Source organism: Gopherus flavomarginatus, chromosome 3, assembly GCF_025201925.1.
Source record: "Gopherus flavomarginatus isolate rGopFla2 chromosome 3, rGopFla2.mat.asm, whole genome shotgun sequence".
NCBI classification, from domain to species: Eukaryota; Metazoa; Chordata; order Testudines; family Testudinidae; genus Gopherus; species Gopherus flavomarginatus.
The window spans coordinates 234,077,696-234,103,328 of NC_066619.1; the positions used below are offsets into that span (position 1 = coordinate 234,077,696).

The window sequence follows — 25,633 nt, forward strand, 5'->3', positions numbered from 1 at the left end:
TGTGTCCCAGGCTAGCACGCTAAACCACTGCACCATCCTTCCTCACTTTCCCACCAAAAATATGGAAGAACTACTCTGGCATCTCAGAGTTCAGCATGTGGAAACAGAGGATAAAAGCTGACTTTTTAATATGGAGTACACTGTACATGTGTGTTCACAAATGCATAAATATTGTAATTCAGCACCATGTGGCTTAGGGACAATTTGCACAGGTCTGACACCATAAGGGACCATAATGCTGGTTTAAGTAATCACTGAGTGTGAGGGAATTCCTAGAAGGCATAGAACCAGCATAATTTTATCTGTGTCATCCCTTTTGCTGCTTATTGGAGACACAGACATGGAAGAAGTGTGGCTGGAGCACTGCTGTGTTTCAATAGTCGCTGTCAGGTAGAATGACCCTTGAAAGGGCTGTTGCAATTTGACACAATTTAGAGAGCCCCTGAAGCTGCTCTAAGTGGAGCCGGGAGCCAGCTCGGGATCAGCAAAACCACCTTTGCTGCCATCCAGTGCAGCTCAACCAGGCTAAAGAATCAGGTCTCACATCTGAGAAAACACAACTGCACTGAAATGGAAGTCAAAGACTTTGACACATTTTAGCAGACATATCAGTGAAATGAAAGTATTAGACACCTGTCTTTTGGATGAAGACATGACACAAGTGCTGTGCCATGTTAAATTATTTGTGGTGTGTCACGATTGAAAGGCAGATATGTGACATACCTTCAACTTATTGTCTGGCATGCCACAAATGCTGCTTGGTAAACATGATTGCATGGATTATCCCATGCATGAGTTGCAATCTTTTCACCATGGGTATTTCTACTGTTGAAATTACTAATAATATTTGTAATTATTAACATTGATATGGGAAACCACCAAACACTAATTTATCCATAAATCCTTTATTAAATCCAAAAGCCAAATGGTATTTTATGCAGTTGCTCTAAACATGTCTAACAGCCTGGCACTTAGCAGTTACTAAATCCAATGCAGTAACAATATTTATAAGCATGTGATCAGTGTACTTACAAATAAGCTAAACTGGGAATGCTTAGACTCATATTGGTCGGCTTCAATGTGGTCAGGCAGGTATTAGCAATGAACCCCTTAAGAGTTTACTGTTTATACCGTTTAACAAACAAGTAATGTCACTGGCAATAACTGTCTTCAGCTAATTTGCTAGCTTTAGAATCATAGGACTAGAAGGAACCTCAAATTGCAGGGGACTGGACTAGATGGCATATCATTTCAGTGCTTAACTATCCTGACAGTTAGGAAGTTTTTTCCTAATGTCCAACCTAAACCTCCCTTACTGCAGTTTAAGCCCATTGCTTCTTGTCCTATTCTTAGAGGTTAAGAAGAACAATTTTTCTCCCTCCTCCTTTTGATAACCTTTTTATGTAGTTGAAAATTGTTATTATGTGTGTCCTCCCCCACTCCCCCCGCCCTCCAGTCTTCTCCAGACTAAAAAACCCAATCTTTTTCAATCTTCCCTCATAAGTTATGTTTTCTAGACCTTTAATCTTTTTTGTTGCTCTTCTCCAATTTGTCAATATCTTTTCTGAAATGTGGCGCCCAGAACTGGACACAATACTCCAATACTTCTGCTCCACTATGACCCCCAGATCCCTTTCTGCAGTACTCCTTCCTAGGCAGTTCTATTTTGGAACTGATTTGTTCCTTCCTAAGTGGAGTACTTTGCATTTTTCCTTACTGAATTTCATATTATTTACCTCAGACCATTTCTCCAGTTTGTCCGGGGTATTTTGAATTTTAATCCTATCCTCCAAAGCACTTGTAACCCCTCCTTGCTTGATATCATCTGCAAACTTTATAAGTGTACTCTCTATGCCATTGTCTAGTTTGAAGCAGTTTCTCCTTGCTACTTTCCTTCCTTCGACGCCTTCTGTTACCTTCTCTCTGCCCCCATCTTGGCTTGCAAAGCAGAACAGTGAGAAGGTTTGGGTTTGTTTCTTTTAAGACAATTTGCCTTTGTCTTGTTACTGCAGCTCTTTTTACTTTTACTTTTGGAACCATTCATTCTTCCATACTACAAGCAACACAACTTACTATTCTCATGGCCTTCATTTACTTGCTGACTGGGGTCTTTTCTCTCCTGGCCATGAAGTATAAGGGTAAATTGTTGTTTTCTTAACCAAACATAGGCTAAGTTTAATTTTTATCCTCCAGCCACATATTAAAATATATGGCAGTGAGGATTTCTGCTTTGTTAAACAATTAAACAAAACATGTATTTGAACAAATTAATCTTTGCTAAGGAAAAGAGAGAATAATTAGCAATCCTTGGCTGTAGAGAGTAACACCATGAGAAGTGAAAAAAATGCATGGTCTCAGGAGATTTTACCCCTGCCTCTAACATAAGGACCACCTTGTAAAACAATAATTATTCTTTAAATACCTACATTTGTTTATATTCATAACTCCGTAGCCTATTGTTCTTGTCATTTTCCTACTTTAATATGAAAAAAGAATAATACTGACACATTTGAAGTACCACTCTAGATTTCCTCATGCTCCCAAAAAGGTTTCTAAACTGATCTTAATTTAGTTGCAGGGAATTTGGGTCTTTAACTTGATACAAAGTACAGGATGAAATCTGATATGGATACATACTATAGGTGGTGTTACCTTTCCTAGCCTGGGGAAAGGGAAAGGAAAATACGCTCTCTGATGAAAATCATACTGGACTGGGCATCCACCAATAAAACATGTCCCACAGATGAAGGATCCTGTTGACAAAATATGAACTAGGTGCTCTTAAATTGCTGACTACTGATATAAACATAATCACACCGAAAGCCAAAGTTCTGTTTAAAGCATGGTGGATCTTGTTCAGTTGCTATGGATGTCAGTATTCCTCTAAGATAACATTTACTTTGTTAATTAACTGGTTTGGCACTACACGGTTGATTGGTAATGTTAGTGTACGTCTACACTGAAGTTAAACACCCGTGGCTGGCCTGTGTCAATTGACTCAGGCTCATGAGGCTTGGGCCACAGGGCTGTTTAACTGCGAAGTAGACATTTGGGCTGGAGCCCGGTCTCTGGAACCCTTCCTGTCTTGCAGGGGGAGGCTTCAACATGTCTTTGTATTGCCATTCTTGCTCCTTTCTGTGGTTTGAGCAGGGACTGTGGAGAGAAATAGAATACTTTCCTGCATACTCAAAAACAATGTAGACTTCCTTTGTATTTTAGAAGATACAATGTGCAGACATGTAACAGTTTCTGCAAGTATTTAAAATATTTAAAAGTTGGTTAATATTAGCCAATACTTGTAAAATGTGGACACATCTATCCCACTTCATAGTGTTCTGTGATCATCTAGTGAAAATCATAAAAATGCTTACTTTGAAAAGTGCAGCGACTGTGTTGGTACAGGAAATAGATCTGTGAATTTCCTGAGTTCTATGAGTTTCAGTTTCCAAATGTAATGGTTCGTTCTTACAGTTTCTGGTGGCGCATTCTTCTTGTTGGTTTTGTATTGAATTCCTTGGGGTATTTTTCAGAAGGGGGATGGTAAGAGCGATAAGTCAAACCTTTCTACATATTCCTCAGGATATCTGTGTGCCATTTACAAAATTTATAGCTTGAACTTGCAATGCACAGTGCTAATACTATTGTCAACGGACAGCATCCTACTTAAAGGGCCAAATTCTGCCGTCTGATTCTGCACAGTTGTATCTTTGAGTAGTAATTTAAGGGAGGACAGTTTTGGCTTGTACGTTAGCTGGTATAATTTGAGATTCCTCCGTATTTCCCAAATTTGTTCTGATCCCAATCTGCCTGTATGGCTGCTAAGTGGTGGAACTGAAAAGGGGAATGGATGAGTGAAAAATGGGCATTTATTGCATAACGCACAACGTGTTCCATCATGCCTGGAAAACTGCTGATGTTTATTTTGAAGTGTGTATTAGGCCTTGCCTTAGATGAAATGCTACTTTACAAATTTCTCTGATAGGAATTGGCTAGTCACTGGTGGTTGAGGAAATATATAATATCTAGCAACATTAAACATTCAGTGGTGGAAACATTAGTCTTGGGTATGTTAGTTAAAAAGTCTGATAAGCAAAACATAGGTAAGTAAAACACAGCAGGCAAGCAAAACACAGCAGTTGGGTATTGCAAAGGAAAAGGAAGAATGGTGCTTTTCTTTTAGTTTGAGAAATTGGGACCAAAATAATAACAGCAAATTAAACAAGGCACCCTGTTATTTTGCTATGATGGTGAGCAAAACAGTATCCTGAGCTTCATTATGGTCCAAGCATATTTTCCTGTACAGGACAATTAGCTATAAACAGCTGCTTATCTTACAACAGCCCAAGAAAATTATCCCTCGCTAACAATCTCCCCTTCCCTCCCCAGATCTAACCCTCACCAAACCCTTCTCCTTTCAGCAGCCTGCACAAATAGGTAACCTGCTTTAATAAACTCAAAGAACCAAAGGGCTAAAGACCTATTTTGTCTGCAGCCTGCCTGGAGAAAATACATTCTTCCATTTCTCTCTATTCTAGTCAGCATCATTTTCCTGTTTGTAGTGCCGGTGGCTCTGACACTAATGACTGCCACACTGCCAAAAGTCTGGAGGTATTCCTGAGAGTTTGAGAAATCCCCCAAAAGCCAGAGGTTGGACAGATGCAGAGAAGAGAGACTGTAGACAGGGAATATTGGTGAGAGACAATGTAGTGGAGATGGCTGAGACAGGAAGGAATGGGGAGACAGGGGGAGACAACACAGGGTAGCAGGAGGAAGAAATAAAATGTAGGACCATAAGATGGGGCCATAAGTATTTATGAATAGTCTCCTTTATAATTTATTAATGCATGACAGCCCTAAGAGTCATTTCCAATATTTCAAAAATGGCCTCCCTGGTCCTTTGTGCAGTTCCTAAGTGATTTCCCCTGTGCAGTCCACAGTTTTTGTTTTGTTTTTCCCGCCACTGCTATTAAGCAGTGCCAAAGAGTTTACAGTTTTATTCACCAGGTGCTACTCCTGCCTAGTGTTGTATTGCATGTATTAGTGAGGTTATGCTCTCTTTTCTTCTTTCTGTTCTTAACCAACGGTAACCTGACATTATTGTATGCTGAACTGTATAAGCCTCTTACAGTATCTTCCCATGTGATAGAAATGGGAGAACATTAGCTGAGCTCACACGAGAGAAGCCTACATCACTACATGAATTTGCTTGGGGAAGATTTCTTCAACTAACTCCAAATGGCAAGTTGCCCAAAACATAGTCCCATCTTACATATTAAAGGAGAATTAAAAACAAAAAACACAATCTTCCATAATAAACTGGGGAAGCAGTAGTAGATTCAAGATCTACCCTAAATTTAAAATACATGTATGCAAAAATTCAGGGTCAGTGATGCAAACTCACAAAAGTTTTATTAAAATCCTGCTTGTGAACTTGCAGGGCTATATTTTTTTTCTTATTTATATATTTAATAAATATTTCTAAGGTCTTTACTATTGTAGTTTCACAGATTTGTAGAGTTTAAGGCCAATTAGGATCGTAAGATCATCTAATCTGATCTGTAAATCACAGAATCATCATATAATCGTAGGACTGGAAGGGACCTTGAGAGGTCATCTAGTCCAGTCCCCTGCACTCAAAAGAAGGACTGAGTATTATCTAGACCATTCCTGACCTTCCTTAATCACCTTGACAGTTAGGAAGTTTTTCCTATGTCCAACCTAAACCTCACTCACTTCAATTTAAGCCCATTATTTCTAAATCATTGATGAAGATATTGAACAGAACTGGACCCAGAACTGATCCCTGCAGGACACCACTCAATATGCCCTTCCAGCTTGACTGTGAACCACTGATAACTACTCTCTTGGAATGTTTTTCTAACCAATTACACACCCACCTTACAGTAGCTCCATCTAGGTTGTATTTCCCTAGTTTATTTATGAAAAGGTCATGCGAGACAGTATCAAAAGACTTACTAAAGTCGAGATATACCACATCGTTTTCTTCCCCCATCCACAAGGCTTGTTACCATGTCAAGAAAGGTATTAGGTTGGTTTGACATGATTTGTTCTTGACGAATCTATGCTGACTGTTACTACTTATCTTATTATCTTCTAGGTGTTCGCAAATTGATTGCTTAATTATTTGCTTCATTATCTTTCCGGGTACTGAAGCTAAGCTGACTGGTCTATAATTCGCTGTGTTGTCCTTATTTCCCTTTTTATAGATTGGCACTATAGTTGCCCTTTTCTAGTCCTCTGGATCTTTCTTGTCTTCCCTGACTTATTGAGGATAATCACTAATGATGCAGATATCTGCTCAGTCAGCTCCCTGAGTGTTCTAGAATGTATTTCATCAGGCCCTAGTGACTTGAAGACATCTCACTTGTCTAAGTAATTTTTAACCTGTTTTTCCTTAATTGAACCTCTGATCCTACCTTATTTTCAATGACAGTCACTATGTTAGATGTCAAATCATTGCTAACCTTTTTGATGAAAACTGAAACAAAAAAAGTCCTTTAGCATTTCTCCCATTTCTACTTTTTCTGTTATTGTTTTTCCCCCTCATTAAGTAACAGGCCTACCCTGTTCTTCATCTTCCTCTTACTTCTAATGTATTTGTAGAATGTTTTCTTGTTATCGTTTATGTCTCTAACTAGGTTAATCTCGTTTTGTGCCTTGGCCTTTCTAATTTTGTCTTATTCATACTTATCTTATTTGTTTATATTCATCCTTTGTAATTTCCACTTTTTGTAGGACTCTTTTTTGAATTTCAGGTCATTGAAGATCTCCTGGTTAAGCCAGGGTGGTCTCTTGCCATACTTCCTATCTTTCCTACTCAGTGAGATAGTTTGCTCTTGTGACCTTAATAATGTCTCTCTGAAAAACTGCCGACTCACTTGAACTGTTTTTCCCCTTAGACTGGCTTCCCATGGGATCTTAGCTACCAACTCCCTGAGTTTGCTTGAAATCCGTTATATTTATTGTGCTGCTTTCCCCATTACCATTTCTTAGAATCATGAATTCTTTCCAAAATATAGTCCCTCATTCTTTAAATACAGCTTGCGTTCCTTGTTCCTTGATAGATAACTTTGCATTTGGCTGTATTAAAACATATTTTGTTTAAAATGGCTGTTTACTGTGCAATCCTATCTTCACGATTATCATCTTCATGAAACTCTGCCAGTCTTTGTCATCCACAAATTTTATCAGCAATGATAATTGGTTGAGTGTCAGTTGATTAAAACTAATAAAGAACAGAATTATCAGACACATAGATGAACACATTTTGTTGAGGAAGAGACTACACACTTTTTTGTAAAGGGAAATCATGCCTCACTAATCTGTGTGAATTCTTTGATGGCATCAACAAGCATGTGGACAAGGGGGATCTGGTGGATATATTGCACTTTGACTTTCAGAAAACCTTTGACATGGTCTCTCACCAAAGACTCTTAAGCAAACTAAGCAGTCATAGAGTAAGAGGGTAGGTCCTCTCATAAATCAGTATCTAGTTAAAGATAGGAATAAATGGTAAGTTATCAGAAAGGAGAGAGGTAAATAGTGTTGCCCCCAGGGATCTGTACTGGTGCTTGTGTTGTTCAACATAGTCAGTCATAAATAATATTGAAAAAAGAGTAAACAGTGAGATGATAAACTTTGCAGAGGATACAAAATTACTCAAAATAGTTAAGCTTAAAGCTGGCTGTAATGAGTTACAACAGGATCTCTCAGTAAAGTTGGTGACTGGACAACAAAATGCTAGATGACGTTCAGTGTTGATGAGTAAAGTGAAATGCACATTGGAAAACATAATCCCACCGATACATACCAAATGATGGGGTCTAAATTAGCTGTTATCATTCCAAAAAGAGTTCTTGGAGTCATTGTAGATAGTTTTCTGAAACCATTTGCTCACTGTGCAGTGGAAATCAAAATGTTAGGAACTGTTAGGAAAGGGATAGATAATAAGACCGAAAATATGATAATGCCACTATATAAATTCATGGTACACCCACACCTTGAATATTGCATGTAGTTCTGGTCTCCCCATCTCAGAAAAGGATATATTAGAATTGGATAAGGTACAGAGAAGGGCAGCAAAAATGATAAAGGGGCATGGAACAACGTCCATATGAGAAGAGATTAAAAAGACTGGAACTGTTCATCTTACAAAAGAGACGACCAAGTGGGGGAATATGATAAGAGGTGAAAAAATCATGAATGGTATGAAGTGAATACGGAAGTGTTATTTACCCCTTCACTTAATGCAAGAACCCTTCCCTGGCCCTTGCCCAGGTCACTCAATGAAACTGATAAGCAGCAGGTTTAAAGCAAACAAAAGGTAGTACTTCTTGACACAATGCAGAGTCAATCTGCAGAGCTTGTTGCCAGAGGATGTCAAGGACAAAACTATAACTGGATTCAAGATAGAATTTGATAAGTTCATGGAGGATAGGATGATCAGTGGCTATTAGCCAAGATGGTTAAGGACACAACCCCCTGCTCTGGGTGTCCCTAAGCCTCTGACTGCTAGATGCTGGGACTGGACAACAAGGATTGGAACACTTGATGGTTGTCCTCCTGTGTTCATTCCCTTTGAAACATCTGGCATTGGCTACTGTCGGGAGGCAGAACACTGGGCTAGATGAACCATTGTTCTGACCCAGTATGGCCATTCTTATGCTTTTATATTTAATTCAGGATCATCTATGAAAATAATAAATAGCATTAGGCCTAGTGTTGGACTGATCCCATTCAATTATAATTCCCCACTGAAACCTACTTTTTGCAATCAGTCAGTTAGCCAGCTCTTAATCCATTTAATATGTGCTCTAAAAAAATAGCACTATACAATATCAATAATCAGAATGCCATGAGGTACTAAGTCAAACACCTTATGCACCTTATGCCCCTAAGAATGTTTCATTTACATAATTACCTTTTATCAAGTGAAAGTGTAATCTAATCAAAGAATGAAATCAAGTTGGTTAAACAAGACCTGTTTCCGTAAAACCATGTTGACTGCTATTAACTATACTCCTTTAATTCTTTATCAGTTGAATACTGTATCAGTTTTTTCCATTATTTTGCCCAGGATTGATATCAGACTTACTGGCCTGTAGTTATCTGGGTCACTCCACTTAACCTTTTAGATAATGGCACAACATTAACACTCTTCAGTCATCTGGAGTTTCCCTGGTATTCCAAGATGTTTTGAAAATTAACTTTGTGGGCTAGAGATGCTTCTCAGTCAAATGTTTTAGGACTCTTGGGTGCAAGTTACCTGGGGGTGATGATTTAAAAAATTATTATCCCTAGTAGATGTTGTCTACCCTCCTCCTCAGTTACTAATGGACTGGAAAGTAATTAAATGTCCTCATGTGGTACATCCTGTTTTTTTCCAAATACACAACAGAAATATTTATGTAACTCTTCTTTCTCTTTTACCATCTTTGTCTAGTAATGGGCCTATACTGTAGTATCGAAGCACCCATTACTCTTAGTCTAATGTTCCTTGGCTGCAGTTCACTGTTGCTCTCATATTCCCATCACGTAAATCTGTAGCCCCCTTGCAGCTGGTAGTTTACATATTGCTTCCTCCCATATTTCTGACAGATTTGCTCACCTTGCTGATTCATGGTTATTCTAAGCATGCCCTCTGGAAAGCCATTATGGCTAAAGGCTTTTGACCTAGCAGGGTTGGACTGAAGCCCACATTAATTGTTTCCTGGTCGATGATTCTCTTCTGTTGGACATTCAAGGTATGTCTATGCTTCAGTAAAACACCCATGGCTGGGCCTCTGTCAGCCGACTTGGGCTTGTGGGGCTATAAAGTTGCAATGTAGACATCCAAGTTTGGACTGGAACCTGGGCTCTGGGACCCTCTCCCTTCATGGGATCCCAGAGCCCAGGCCCCAGCCTGCTCTGAGGTGTCTCCACTGCAATTTTATAGCTTCGCAGCCTGATCCCCATGAGCCCAAGTCAGCTGACACAGGCCAGCCGCGGGTGTTTTATTGCAGTGTATACATACCCTCAGGGTTTTAAGTAAAATTGTTCTTATGCTAGCAGAGATTTGCCTAATAAAATCCAGACTTATTTTATATCTCTTTTCTTTTTTTTTTTTAGCATCCTGTTGCTATTGGGCCCCCATGAACTCATTAAAATATCTTAACACAGCTGTAAACTTATATTATTTCCAAAGAGAGACCAAGAGAAACTGGACATTGTGATACAATGATACATTGCCAGACAGCATAACTCCCTGAGATGGATTGATTTTTGCACTGTGTCTACTAGCAGATTAATTATTTGTAAGTTTATTATGAGCCTTTGTGTTGGACAACTAAGGGTATTTAATTTTTATTAGAACACATATTTAAGCCTTGCAGGTATGATATAACAATTAACAACTGAATCTGACAGGCATATAACTAAAGAGAAACAAGAAATGATTGAAGATGATGTGAGTTTAATGAAAGCAGGAAATTGCCACTTAAGCAATTGGGGAGTTCTGGAGAGGCAGAGAAAGCGAGGTGGGAGAGAAAGGAAGTAAAGGGCAGTATTAATTATACTGTTCAAAAAGGGTTTGGTATGGCCTCTGGAAATTAGGTAAAAAAGTAATGACGTATATTTCCATAACTGGTTATGCAGCTTAACCAAATCTGAAAATAATCTTTTTCAGGGCATGAAGATCGGCTAGATCTGTCCTTAATAACTCAAAATACGGTTCCATCCATCCATTGTTACAAAATGTTGTGGCTTGAGCAGCTTGTTTCAAATGCTTTCATTATTGTGTGTTAACTATTATTTATGTGTCAACAGTGTGCTTGGAATTGTAGAAGAGACACAGTCAAGAAAACCACTGGCCAGAAGTTTATAAATTTAATGCTTTTAGCTTAGTGCAATGAGTTATTATTTCCCTTTGATAGGTCATTCTGTTACGCAGTAAACACCAACATCATAAAAGATCTGGTATTCTTTTCTGTATTTTTTTTTCTCTATCAGGCCTTATATAGCTACCCTAGCCCAGATCTTCCGTTGGTGTAAATAGGTGTAGCTCCAAAGTAGTCCATAGAATTCCACTCATTTATCACCAGTTATGTCAGGTGGCAAACTTAGATGAGGCAGGGCAGGTTAAGAACAGAGTATATTAATAATGCTGAATTTTTAAAAACTCTTTTGTTGTTTAAATTAGATTTTGAGTGTTGTGCCTCATAGGGCTGGCTGAAAATTTTCCACCAAAACAGTTTTTTGGCAGAAAATTGGGTCTTTGACCAAATACTTTTTTTCCCCTAAATGTTTTTGCTTTCCACATAAATTTTTGAAGAGAAACTAAACACTTGAAAACTGAAATATTTCAGCTGGAAACAAACTATTTGGATTTGATTATGCTGCTGCAGTACCTCATGGGAGATATAATTCAGTTGCCTCATCTCCCCGTTCTCCTCTGTGGGTTGGGGCTTCCCAGCCAGACTGCATGTTGCATGATGCACCATGGCTGCAGGCTCGCGTGATGCAACCGCCTCCTCTCACCATGAAGTGTGACCGTGGTCTATAATAGAAGTAGTCCATACAAGGATCCTAGCTTATAGAGAAGAATAGGTGCATGAGGCTTCTGAACTATAAGCATAACAATGCACTATAGCAGCATTTCTTAATTGAAATTGTTTGCAGTTTGGCCAAAATATTTCAGTATTTGAATTTCCAAGAAAATTTGAAATAACATTTTCCAACTAGCTCTATAAATTACAAGGAGCTTTTCATCTTCCACTAGTTAAGTCTGTAAAGCATTTTCATCATTACATCACTCTTGTAAGGTATTGTAGGCAAGTATCTTGTTTTATGTGGAATCTGAAGTATATGGGGCCAGATTTTTAAATCATCTCAGCTCCCATTTAGGCAACTAAAGAAGTGGCTGAATTTTCAGAAGTGCTCGTTGGGAGCTGCTGGCCCCTTCTGAAAATTCTGCCCAAACTGGTTTATCGACTTACTCAGTTTCATATAGTACTGTGATTTAGTGGCACAGCTGGGAATAGATCTCAGGAGTTATTGGCTCAGTGCTAAAACCTAATTTTTACAGTGTGTCAACATTTTCTTTGTGCCCCAATCAACATTTCCCCTTCTTTAAATAAACCTCCAATCGGTGTGATTGTGTTTGCATTTTAAATGCCATGTACCAGTTTAATTTGAGATTGTGTGTAGGATTATTGGGGTGGGAGGGTGTGAAACTGGGAAGAGATAACAGGAGAGAGATAGGGACCAGCATCCTTTGACAGGCAAGGCCCTAAACTATGCTGAAATAGGCATCCTCAAGCAAAGTTTCACCGTAGAGGAAATGATGAGAATGGGGAAACCTGAATCTCAGAAGTTTTGAGGGTATCGCTCCCGAATGCCAGTGTTTAAAGGGCTGAAATGGCCAGTAAGCACCCAGCTTTAGGAGGAAGACAGGTTTGACAACTTAAGGAGCAGCCTCCAGGGGGAGAGGACATTAAGAGCAAAGACAGAGGAGTCTGGCTAAGCCTGAGGATCATGCTAGAACCATTGCCCTTCACCAGGAGCAGTATTCTCTCTTTACTGGCCCCAAGAGCAGCAAGCTGATCAGTCACAACTCCAGTCATCTGCACAGCAGAATGCAGAGCCATCTCTGCCTTCACTCTTAGTTATTTATATCTTTCTACCCGGAAATGGCCTTCTTCAGCAGCACATACTACCCCTCTGCCCCCAAGCCACTGCAAGCTTGCTGAATGCCTCATCTGCTTCCTTTTTGTCTCCACAACTGCTGGGATCGGGCTTTTCTCCATTCTGTCCACAAAGCTGGAGCCTGTCAGTCCAACCCTTGTGTAAACCTGGGGTTGAGACAGGGAAGTTAAATGTCTTGACTCTGTGTTAGGTTCCCTGCTCAGTACTTGGGACCCTGCCTGATTTCTTGCATTCAATCTCAGACATTATGAGACGTGAGGGCATGGTCAGGATGTCCTTAATATCGTCTCAGATTAAACAGGTAAATTGCATTTGGGAAAGATCTTGCAGATTATGGCATAATTGAAGGGTTTCTGAAAACTTAAAAAGTTTTCTGTTAGAGGTGGAAGTGAGTGCATACCTCTCAAATCTCCTCGCTATGAGGACAGCCTTCTGATTAGACCCAAATTTAACTCCATTCCACTCAAACTTGATAATATTTTACTGTAAATTAATAACATCAGAGAGGCAGAAGCCAAATATATTTCAACTAAAGAGAAGAATCCATCCTTATTTTGAATGCCCTATGTGAATAATTGTGTCTTTCACATTTGGACCTTGTCAGGTTAAGAGTCACCATATGAGGGAGAGCTATATTTTTAAGGACTGTGTGTGTGTAATGTTTTTGATTTCCCTTTTCTCTTTCGTTCCCTCCTCCCTCCCGCCCCGATGCCCTTCTCCGAGCATTTAAAATCAAAAGATACAAAGAAGATGCTTTTATTTATAGAATGCTACATAAATAATAAACTACAGTGGCTTCTTGTGTCTTATCTTGAGAAGCATAATTTACTTGATAAGATCTTATTTTGAATGTTTTGTTAGTATGTTAAGTCACACTAGATGTAACTCATTGCAGTCACTCTATAAGGGCTAAATCCTGACCTGGTTTAATGAGAGTAGGAGGCACACAGGTCCCATTACTCTCACTAAGGGGAGCTACATACTAATAGGCCAAATCTTGGGGTGTTGAATAGATCTGGAGCGTCTCTGGAGTCATGACCTGCTGAGCAGCTGAAGAGAGTGAATTCCTTCTTACCCTGACTGGGTCTCTATTCTTACTGAGGTTACCACTGCAGGAGCTCCCATGGAACTGCCATAGGGCATGGTAGAAGAGGAATGAAAAGAAGGTGTTTCTTGTGGATGAAGGGCTCTGGATGTTCTCTAAGGAGGGCAGTGCCATTCCACCCCAAACCCATGTGGCTCCCTCTAAGAATGTCAGTGACACATTGTCAGCCAACTGCCGAGATCTGCCCCCTCTTTGGGGTCTGTGGGACTCTGTGCATGTCCATGTCCATGGAGTTCTGCAATGCAGCCATCATTTTTAATATAAGGGTGAAGCCCTTGGAATACATGCTCAGCTCTGTCTTCATTTAATTTAAATGCTTGGATGAAGATGGAGATTGGAGAATTGCATGCTGAAATAGCAGTCTCCAAGAACTGCACTGACACATTAAAAATAAGTGGAGCAAGGTGTTCCTTTTCATGGATAGAAAATGTGGCCTTCAGGGTCATGGTAGGATGATGATGCAGTCCTCATTACAGTGTGTGTTGTTTTTGGGGGGGGGGTTGGAGAGGGGGCGGGAGGATGGATTGTAAATTTACCTATTTTGAGAATAAGCAAAAAGAGAACAAGCAGCAACGGAAGAGTTGCATACCACAGACTAACACAAATTTGGTTTGCTTATGACAGATTTATCATTGAGTAGTTCTGAGAAAATCCATTTTACATACATAGGGCACAGACAAAAGTTATTCATATCAGTTTTTACTTACAAAGTCTGTTTGACATTTGCTACAAAGATATAATAAATTAAACATTATTCAAAATTAGAATAAAAAAATTAATATGCCATTTTGAAACGTGAAGGTGGTATTGTTGACAATGGGTTCTATTACACAACTGCATCTTAAATTTCCCATCTAAAACTTTTTGCAAAAACCAACTGAAAATTGAGTGAGACGTTATAAATCATGTACTGCAACATTAGGAAACTGAACACATTAGATGCTCATCTGGTTATCCTGCACTCAACAGCATGGTACTTCAGAGCTAGTATCAGGAGAGAATATGTACTTTTACATTTGGAGCATACTACGTATTATAAAATATTTCTGAATGTCTTAATTTGGGGGAAAAGGTTCACTTCTTGACAATTTCTGTTCCTTCCAAAGAGGAAACAGAAAAAGCTATCTCAGATTCTGGTCCTCCCGGCACTCACTAACCTTTCCTGTCCACCTCTGTCATTGACACAAGCAAACCTCTATTAAAGAGGTAAAACATACACATGCCATCTAATGGTATGGATTTGAAAGAGATGGGATTGCGTGGACTAGTGTTTTCCTGCTCTAGCTTCTGTGATCTTATGTATTTGTACATGTTGCAAAGATCTTATGTAACAATTTCTGCTGAAATCTCACAGTGGGGACAGTACATAAATTGGCCCCCGCTTTTGTAGTGTTATGGGATGACAATAAATGAATGGAGACTTGAGCTTCTACAAACTTTTCTGTAAGTCACTGAACCCCTCCGAACTTCAGCTTCCCAAACGAGGAAAGGTGTGTAATGATGCCTACTGGACAAGATTTACATAGGGTTAATTAATATTTACAATAATTGTCCTTGGTTAAAAAGTTCTACAGAAGGGGAAAATATTTTCTTTTTATTATTTATTATACTCCTTCTTCAATGCTGTAGATTCTTGAAGTCAGTTTTAAATGTAATTTTTGAAGCATAATATCATGTTCACTCTTTGGAAATTATCAGAGGGGTAGCCGTGTTAGTCTGGATCTGTAAAAGCAGCAAAGAATCCTGTGGCACCTTATAGACTAACAGACGTTTTGGAGCATGAGCTTTCGTGGGTGAATCAGAGGAAGTGGGTATTCACCCACGAAAGCTCATGCTCCAAAACGTCTGTTAGTCTATAAGGTGCCACAGGATTCTTTGCTGCTCTTTGGAAATTGAAAATTATATTTTTACTTTCTCCTGTGTTCTCCAATCTACCAAAAACAGAGCTTTAGCAGAAGTCAGCAAACTGACATCAGTTCATTTGCCTTTAGGGATAGTAAATTATTGCTCAGCTCAAGGTTTTTTTTGTTTTTTTTTTTTTAAAGAAAGAGAAAGGAAGGGGTGAGGGGAAAGGGAAAAAAAATCTATCACTAACTAACTGTCTTTGGAGTCTGAAGAATGTTCAATCATAGGCTTAAAATGTCCAAACAGTGCAATTGAGGAGAGGGGGTAGAGTCTGATTCTACTTTGGTGCCAACTTGAACATTGTGAGCGTTCTTTATGGAGCCTTTGGAAAGTTTAGGATTGACTTGTTTTTATTGGCTCTCTTGGTGATAGACAAACAGGGCTAACCTGAGGCCTACATTGCCAACAGGAAATTTAGGTCATGTGCAGTTGCATTTTTAAAACTTGTGTTTTAGGAGCTGTTCAATCAGCGTAATTGATTGATTGTAACGAGGCACAGAGAGCTCCTTAATCATGTTAGAGGTGGTTAGATAATGACAAACTGCTAAGGGTTTTGTTTGAGACAAATTTCCCATCTCTCTGTGGTATTCTGGTTGGAAAAGAGGTGGCTAGTCCCTTATTTCATGGAGGTTACAGTCCAACTGGCCTGTTTACACAAAATAGCCTTTTAAATGTGACATTTAAATTTGAAATTCACTGTAACACTATTTCCCAAGAGAGAAGAAAAAACATTTCAAAATAGATCATAATCCAAAAATCCAAATGCATGTTTTAAACTTCAACAGTTGATTGTAGCTGCTTAAGTTATTATTTCTTTCCTTTTTCTTTGAAGACATGTTGTTAAGTTTAACTTATACCCTTTCTTTAGTAAATGTTATGTAAATATAGGTGGAAAGGCTCAGGTTTTTAAACACATTTAGTCATTGACAGTCAATGGTATTTAGGCTCCTAAGTGCCTTAATCACATTTGAACATGAAACATAGGTTCCTGAATTAGCTAGCTGTTGCAGTGCTGAACACCGCAATGCCTAAATACCTTTAAAAGTCTGGGCCAAAATTTCAATCAAGTTTGTGTGCAATTTTGCACATATTTATTCTAGGTTCCTTTGTGTGCTCTCAACTAGGTGAACATGCTCTATTTTGTATGTTCCCAAGCAACACATCCGTTTTAGAGGACATGTACACTTAAACAGGGTGCGTGCAAAAAAGAACTTATTCTGTTTGAGAATTTGTGCCTGATTTTTTTATTGGTGTTTATGGGACCAATAAAAACTTCTTGTTGTTCACTGCAGATGGCTTCCTCCATCCAGCTCTTTACAACTGTTTTTCTTCAGTTGTGTCATCTTCCATTTTAGGATCAATAGTGATCTGAAATAATAGCATCAGTGTATACATACACATGAAATAATTTGTGTCACCAAAAACATACTGCTTTCCAAAAACACAGTGAATTTTACAGAATTAAAGCTAAGCTAATAATTAAAAACCACCACGGGTTACATTCTTTCCAGGTACACTGCTATGCCTGAACAGAGTCAGGCAGATCCAGCTTCAGACTTGTCCAATTTATAAGTCTTTGAAAAATTGTAGTTTGCGCACAGAGACTTCTTCAGTATTAGAAGCTGAAGTCTCTGAAGATTTTGTCCTTACTGAGTATGCTCCAACCCCTCCCAGGTCATAGTGCTGACCAGATAGCACATGCACTATCTCACAGAGTGACTGAACATGCTCTGGGGGACGGGGAGGAAGACTATCATAACGCATGATACAACAGGGAGTCAGATTAGAGCATCACAGGCAACTTTAATTCTGGCATTTCCTAGCTTTTGAGGACTTGACTTTGCAACCTTAATAAAAACTTCTTTAAGATTTTGTGTGTGTATAATACATAGTAATTGTGTCTGAAAGAAACTCTAATTGAAAAACTGGAAAATATTCAGATAGGTTAACACAGACAGAAAAACTTCTAGGGCCCGAGTCCATCGCCATTACTTATGCTGAGGAATGTGTTACTCTGCAAGTACTCCCAAGAGTGCGCTAGCCTTCTCACAGTCCAGGTGAGATGACACAATCCTTGCCCCAAGGAGCTTACAAATTTGATGCAGTGAAGAGAGTAACAGACGGAGAGGGGCAACATCAATGAGATTATGCAGTTGCTCCATAAAGGTTAGTTCATGGCATAATGGAGGAGACAGTGCTTGGATTTGTTTTAAATAAATTACTTGGTTTGTTTTTTGATGGCAGTGTGGAAGAAATGGTTGTCAGGAAGAATCTGAAAACAGTTGAGCAGCCTTGCAGAAGAACTCAGAGCTGTTCCCACACATAGGCAGCAGCATCTGTCTGATGGTGACAAAAAATGACCTGTTTATATTATGGAAACCAAGATCTTCTCTTCTCTGTTTTCAGAATATTGGTGAGTCAGAGATACCCAGTGTTTTGAACGAGTTATTGCCTATGATCAAGTCTCATAATGAGAGGACAGCTAATGACTATACCTCAGAAGATTTCCTTGTCTTGCTGGTGTATATTTACTCTGTGGTTGGGGAAATCAAAGCTGGAAAAGAGCTGGATAAAGCTGAAGGAGAGGTGAAAAAAGCATTAGTCCAGACTCTTTGTGATGAACCAGAACTATCTTCCTTACTGCAAAAAATAACAGGTGAGTTTATATTTCAGTGCAATGAAAAAACAGTAGGTATGAAATTTGTACCTAAAGAAAGCATAGAAACAGTGTGAGTTGTCTGTGGTGGTTAGGGTATGTGAGTAAGCATGAGGATTTCCTGTGGATTATTCCATCACTGATGTGCACAAAAGCCAAATGCTGACAGGTTATCCTGAATAGTGCTGAGTCTGGTGAAAGTTCTGTAATTTGTTCTTTTTTTGTTAAAGAGTAGTTAAGTTTGTATGTTTTCATAAAGTAATCTTTTCCCCAGTTTTCTTACATTGATCAGTGTAAAGTTGACCTTGGAAAGTCAAAATTAATCCTGGAAACATGTTCAGCGAACCACAAAGTTGTGAATGCTAGGAACTGCCCAGTCTGTCATAAAAAAAGAGTTGTGTCTAAAACTAACATTGAATTTTTTACAGAAGTAATAAGCATAGTGAGACCTTTTTGGCAGACGCTATAACTTATTAGTGCGTGTAGAATTGCCAAGTAATAACTTGCAGTTGTCCTTGCCATATACTTAAAAATTGTTAAAAAAGATTGTAAGCACTAGAACTGTAGCAGGAGAGTAGTATTTCAGAATGAAAGGGGGGCTGTGTTGCCCATCTACCATGGGTTCATCTACTTGTTCGCAGGTATAATTATTATTTGTACTGCATTAGTGCTTAGGAGCCTCAGTCATAGACCATTGTGTTAGGTGACAGAACAAAAAGCCAGTCCCTGCCCCAAAGTACTAACAGTCTAAGTTTTTGGCATAATTTTACCACTGTAGTTATATCACTGTAACTCTCCATGTTTGTCACTCTGGAAACAGTATAAATTAATCATAAAGTGACACTCTTATTCTGGAATAAGCGTGTCCACACAGGGATTTATATTGCTCTAACTATAGCAGTAAAATTATACCAAAATAATTATGCCAGTACATTTCCACATGTATAGAAACTCTGAAGATTATTTTTGTGAGTGCAGGAATGGGAGGTGCGTGTTCCACCTTAAATGTAGTTACACAAGTATCATGCACTTACACGCTGCTCCAAAGCCCAGTGAAGATAGTTAGAGCCTTTCCATTGATTTCAGGGGGACTTGGATTAGCGATATTACTGTTAGTGGCATACTGCTTGTAGTTTGCCCATTTTGCCCTTAAGTTTCTGTGTGTGTGTGTGTGTGTGTGTGTGTGTGTGAGAGAGAGAGAGAGAGAGTGTGTGTGTGTGTTCTATATTTCTTGCATTCCATTTCTATGACAGTTTTTTCAGTGCATGCTGATTGTCTTGTGCTAATATAGTGTTTCCAAATGACGTCAGAGGTATTCACTGTTGGATGTAGTGAAAACCGAACCCTCCTGTGCAGAACTCCATGTTTAAGTTTTTCTTCTGTTGATCCATGTTTCAAGTCACTGTTTTATAATTTTCTTTAATTGTGACTAACAAAAAAAGAAAATGGGGAGGGGCTGCATTATTTAACATTTAATTTCATGAAGAATCAGCAGGGAAACTGCTTTCTGATTTGCACAGAAAGTTTGTTCATTGCCCTCTACAGTCTCACAGTCCATCAAAGTTGCTAGTACAAATAGAGAGTGGATTACATAGCTCATTGGACTGGAGTAAGCTCTTCACAGTATTCACCAAGTAATGTTAAATTCTAACTATATTTCCATATTTTCTACGTAGATTTCCTTACTTTTTTTCCAGTGTTTTGTGTGTTTATAGGTTTGCTAAGTAGAAGCGAATGTCAGGATGTTCAAGGAAACAAACAAATAAAAAATGATAAATGAAAGTCCAAGTACAAATAGGTTGTATTTTGAAAAAGCAATTCTTTGTTTTCACATTGCAGACATAATCTTTGGACAGTGGAGTTTGAGATGTGCTCCTAATCATCAAAATATTTTTGTACTAGTATGGAGCTGGATCTCATAATTTAAGCATTTGAAAACTGAGCTGTCTGTCTGCATAATATACCTTGACTAGTTTGGAGGGTTTTAGCTGTTTACTAAAAGTTTTGAAAAGTTCATGCTGATGTGTTATAAAGACTTTTGTTTCAGATAAAGGGTTTCATTCACAGTCAAGTTAATTGTGGATCACGAAGGCCAGTTGCCCGTGCAACCTGCTGATATGTATGAAACATTACAAACACATCATTAGGAGACAAATTGTGAGTGTAAAAGGCTATTTTTTAAAGAGGTACAGAACTGTTTCTTAGTATATGTATTAGTTATATTATGCTCCTGCAGTTCCTTAGTTACCTGAAGAAATATGGATGAAATGCTGGTCATTCTGTGTGTGTGCGTCTGTCTGTGATTTACCATATAATGTATAGTTTGCTTGCTGGCATGTTTTTTGACCTGTTGCAGTTCTGTGGTTTGTACTTTATTTAGAAGTGTCAGTTCTGCTAGCCCAATCACAAAGAAAAACAAACAACAAGCTGTTGGTGGCATTTTATTGGACTAACTAAAAAGAACAAAAATTGGCCTACAGACATAGAAGGATCTTGTGAAAAAGAATATTGGGTCTAGATTCTTAGCTGTGTAAATTGGCATCTCTCCTTGAAGTCAGTGTAGCTGAGCTGGTTTACACCAACTGTGGATCTGGAATATTCCAATTATAATATCTCATTTTTTTTTAAATTAAAAAGTATGGTTTGCTTTTGAATGGTTGCAAAACTCAGTTAAACTCCAACCAGCTTTAATACATTTCTTTTCATTAGTAGAACAAAGGGAAACATGCTTTTTATCTCTTATTTGAGAATTGCATAAAAATAAATTGTTGGAGAACATTAAAATTGCATAGTTAAATATTCAAGACAGGAAAAGCCAAAATTAAGGTTGCGTGTGCCTTACGCATACACACATGGACCCAGCACTTTGCAACATTTATCCCTTTTGGTGGTACCAGAGGGGGCTGGAGTTCCTATGACTCCCAAAGTGGGGAGATACAACCAGACCACATTTCCCCCAACCGCCCCTTGGTCCTGTCCCCGCAGTCCATCCACCTTCTGAGATAAGGCTGGTGCTGCTGCCAGCTACCAAAGTTAGTCCTGAAGCTCAACTACTAGCAGTGCTGAAGGTTCATGGTTCAGATCCTGCTGATGAAACATGATCAGAGGCTTGTTATTATCAACCTTAGGAAATTTCATACCAAAAGCCTGTGTTAAAATAATGTTATTGAGTTTGCTAAGTCAAGCACTTGAAAGTTAGGGAATGCCGGTATTTAGGTTGCCTGTGCAAGCTTAATTCAGCTTCCTTGAGTATGAATTATGATATGGTCTTTAATTACATGATCACATACTAGGTTTTCCACAGGACAAATGCAGAAAGGACTGGGAAAGTGTTAGAATTAACCATTTATGTACAACATACTAACAATGAAGTGTAACATCATAAATAAATAGTGGTAATTAGGTGGCCTATATAGGCCACCTAAGTTTGCAGCAAAGTTAGCTCTAAAGTTAAAGAACCTATAAATAAGGCTATGTTTATGTCACAGAGGTCATGGAATCCGTGACTTCCAGAGACTTCCATGACATTCTCTTCTTCAGTCCCATGGACTGTGGAACTCTGTAGCTGGCAGCCCGCGGAGCCCTGGCAGGGTTCCAGTGACAGGTAACAGCAGATACAGGGGGCCCCCTGCAAGGTTCTAGCGACAAGTGACAGACTCCTGAGGGGGCCCTCCTCAGGGTTCCCATGATGGGCAGCAGCTTTGCCGGGGGGGAGGGGGGGGAGATGCCTCGGATGAGCAGCTGGGGGTGTCCCATTGTCTCTTTGGGAAATATGGTCACCCTGTAGCACCCAGCAGCCCCCCTGCAGCTTTCAGATGCTGCCGGAAGAGAGGGAACCCTACAGCTCCCAGCCACCATGGTGGCAGGGGAAACCATGGACCCGCAGCAGCAAAAGTCATAGACAGGTCACGACTTCTGTGAATTATTGTTAATTGCCTGTGACCTGGCTGTGATTTTTTTTACTAAACATAACCTTGACAAAATCTTAGCCTTACCTATAAGTAAAACAGGGCCAGAACTATGAACTAGAAGAGAGGCAGCATGTTCCAGTGGTCAAGACTTAAGTGTGCTGTTCCTGACTGCTACAGACTCACTGTGTGACCTTGGGCAAGTCACTTACTTTCTTTGTGTCTCAGCTTCCAGTGTGTAAAATGAATTGATACCAATCTTTTGTGAATCACTTTGGGAGCTACAGATGAAAACCACTATATGAAGGCTAACATTTGTTATGTACCAGATTATTGGAGGATAGCTAATGTAAGGCCAGTGTTTAAAAAAGGCTCCAAAGGTGATGCTGGCAATTACAGATCAGTTAGCCTGACGTCAGCCCCAGGAAAACTGTTTGAAACTCGTAAAGAACAGAATTATCAGACACATAAATGAGCATGATGTGTTGGGGAAGAGTCAATAAAGCTTTTGTAAAGGGAAATCATGCCTCACCGATCTATTAGAATTCTTTGAGGCAGTCAGCAAGAGTGATCCAGTTGATATTGTGTACTTGGACTTTCAGAAGGCTTTTGACAGGGTCCCACACCAAAGGCTCTTAAGCAAAGTGATGAGTCATGAGATAAGATGGAAGGTTCTTTCATGGGTCAGTAACTGGTTAAAAGATCAGAAACAAATGGCAGGACTAAAGATAAATAGTGGGGTCTCCAATGATCTGTCCTGGCACCACTGTTATTCGACATATTCATAAATGATCTAGAAAAAGGAGTGAACAATAAGGTGGCAAAACTTGCAGGTGATACAAAATTACTCAAAATAATTAAGTCTAAAGTTGACTGCAAAGAGTTACAAAGGGACCTCACTAAACTAGGTGACCGGGCAACAAAATGGCAGATGATATTCAGTATTGATAAGTTCAAAGTAATGCACATTGGAAAACATAATCTCAACTATTTATACAAAATGATGGGGTCTAAATTAGCTGTCATCACTGAAGAAAGAGATCTTGGATTCGTTGTGGATAGTTTTCTGCAAGCATCTGTTCAATGTACAGCTGCAGTCAAAAAAAATCTAGCGGAATGTTAGGAACTATTAGGAAAGGATAGATAATAAGACAGAAAATATGATAATGCCCTATATAAATCCTTGGTACATGCACACCTTGAAAATTGCATGCAGTTCTGGTTTCCTCATCTCAGAAAAGATTTGTTTAGAATTGGAAAAGGTACAGAGAAGGGCAACAAAAATGATTAAGAGTATGGAACAATTTCCATATGATAAGAGATTAAAAAGACTGGAACTGTACAGTTTACAAGAGAGATAACTAAGGGGTATATGGCAGAGATCTGTAAAAACACGACTGGTGTAGAGAAAGTGAATGAGGAAGTGTTATTGACCCCTTCACATAACACAAGAACAAGGAGTCACCCAATAAAATTAATAGGCAGCAGATTTAAAACAAACAAAAGGGAAGTATTGGTACTTCTTGACACAACACACAGTCAACTTGTGGAACTCGTTGCCATGGGATGTTGTGAAGGCCAAAAGTGTAACTGGATTCAAAAAATAATTAGATAAGTTAATGGAGGGTAGGTGCATCAATGACTATTGGCTAAGATGGTCAGGAAAGCAACACCATGCTCTGGGTGTCCCTAAACTTCTGACTGCTCGGACTAGATGACCAGAGTTGGATCACTCAATAATTGCCCTGTTCTGTTTATTCCCTTTGAAACATCTGGACTGGGTACTGTCAGAAAACAGGATTCTGGGTTAGATGGACCATTGGTCTGACCTAATATGGCCTTTCCTGCGTTCTTCTTATTAATCAGAATCCTTTGAATTTCAGGGGCATTGTGCTGTACTCCCCAGGTACAAACCTTTACCAAGCTTATTTTCTGGTTCTAGTTTGGATGAGGCTGAAATCAAAACCTAGACCTTAACTGTGACTCTGAACCTTAGCCAATACCCCAAGTATGCCCCCCTTGGCATATCTCTTCACTTGCAGATCTTGTAAAATCTGCAAGCTGAAGAGGTTCACATTTTTCCTTTCTCGGTCTTCTCCCTGTCCTTCAAAGCATTGAGGGACATTAAATACCAAAACCTAGTGTTAAAGTATTTTGTTGATGTTCTTTATTTAGATTGCAAGATCAAGTATTTGGAAGTCAGGAATACTCTCACAACAATAACTCTTGTCATTCTATTTTCTATCCTTGTTTTCCTTTTAAAGTGTAAATGTACATTTATTATATATTGTGAGGCTGAAATTTGTTCTGATATAACTGCATTGATGTAGTAAACCCCGAACAGATGCATTGCACTGTACCAGTGCTTTCTTTTAGTATGATACTCCTGGGGGAATTCTGTGCCACTGCACAATTTACACAGAAATTAATGTTCTGCACAGATTCTCCTCCCCACCTCATCCCCCTGAAATGGGCTGCAGAGTTTCTGGCTGCCACTGGGGCGCACTGGACCTGACAGAGCCCAGCTTGCAAATAGAAGACATTGCTGGGAGGAGGGGGACAGAGATGGAGGGTTCCAGGGAGCTGCAGTTCCTGGCATGCCCTGAAGGAAGGAGGTGGCATGCAGGAAACTCTGTACATGCCCGGGACCCAGCCTCAGACTGTTTCTCCCTCTGCGTCCCTGGGCTCTGGGAAGGTACAGGGTGCATGTGAGTGTCTGGGACGTGGCCCGCAGCTGGGCTCTGGAGGGTAGCAGGTGTGTGGGTGGGGGGGAACCTTCTGGCTGGGCTCTGGGGGAGGAGGGATGAGAGCGTCTGGAGTGCCCTGCAGCTGGGCTCTGCGGGGTAGTGGATGCAGGTATCTGGGCTGGGGGCCACCCCGTGGCTGAGCACTGGGGTGGGTAAGGAGTGTGGGTGTCTGGACTGAGAGGCACGCTGCCACTGGGCTCTGGGGGAAGAAGGGGTGCAAATTTATGGGCTGAGGGGGCTGCAGCTGGGTTCCCGGGGGTTGTGGGTATGAGTGTCTAGGCTGGGGGGGGGTGCAGCTGGGCCCTGAGGGGTAGCAGGTATGCGTGTCTGGACTGGGGGGCACCCTGCAACTGGGCTTTTGTGGGGAGGGGGCAGAGAAACAGTAACTCGGTTGTTGTAAGGGTTTATTTAACTCTACTCCTGGGGGGGATTTTTTGTTTGTTATTGGCATCTGTATTGTTACAGATATAGTAGCTGACAGGTATTTTGAAATGAATTACCAAAATAATTGAAATTGGAGTGATTATATAGTGTTATTTTGGCAAATCTAATATACAGAATTTTGCAGAATTTTAAAATAATTGCCGTGACATCCCTTCCCTAACACCCA

At 39.6% G+C, this 25,633-nt stretch overlaps 1 protein-coding gene across 3 annotated transcripts in view; it reads left to right on the forward strand.

Annotated features, from left to right (window-relative positions):
* SCFD2 (sec1 family domain containing 2) overlaps positions 1-25,633 on the forward strand; it is a 316,169-nt gene that overhangs the window by 122,098 nt on the left and 168,438 nt on the right. For all 3 annotated transcript variants that reach the window (XM_050947620.1, XM_050947621.1, XM_050947619.1), the window contains exon 5: positions 18,119-18,368. In XM_050947620.1, the coding sequence (XP_050803577.1) occupies positions 18,119-18,368 (250 nt within the window). The remainder of the gene's footprint in view (positions 1-18,118; positions 18,369-25,633) is intronic.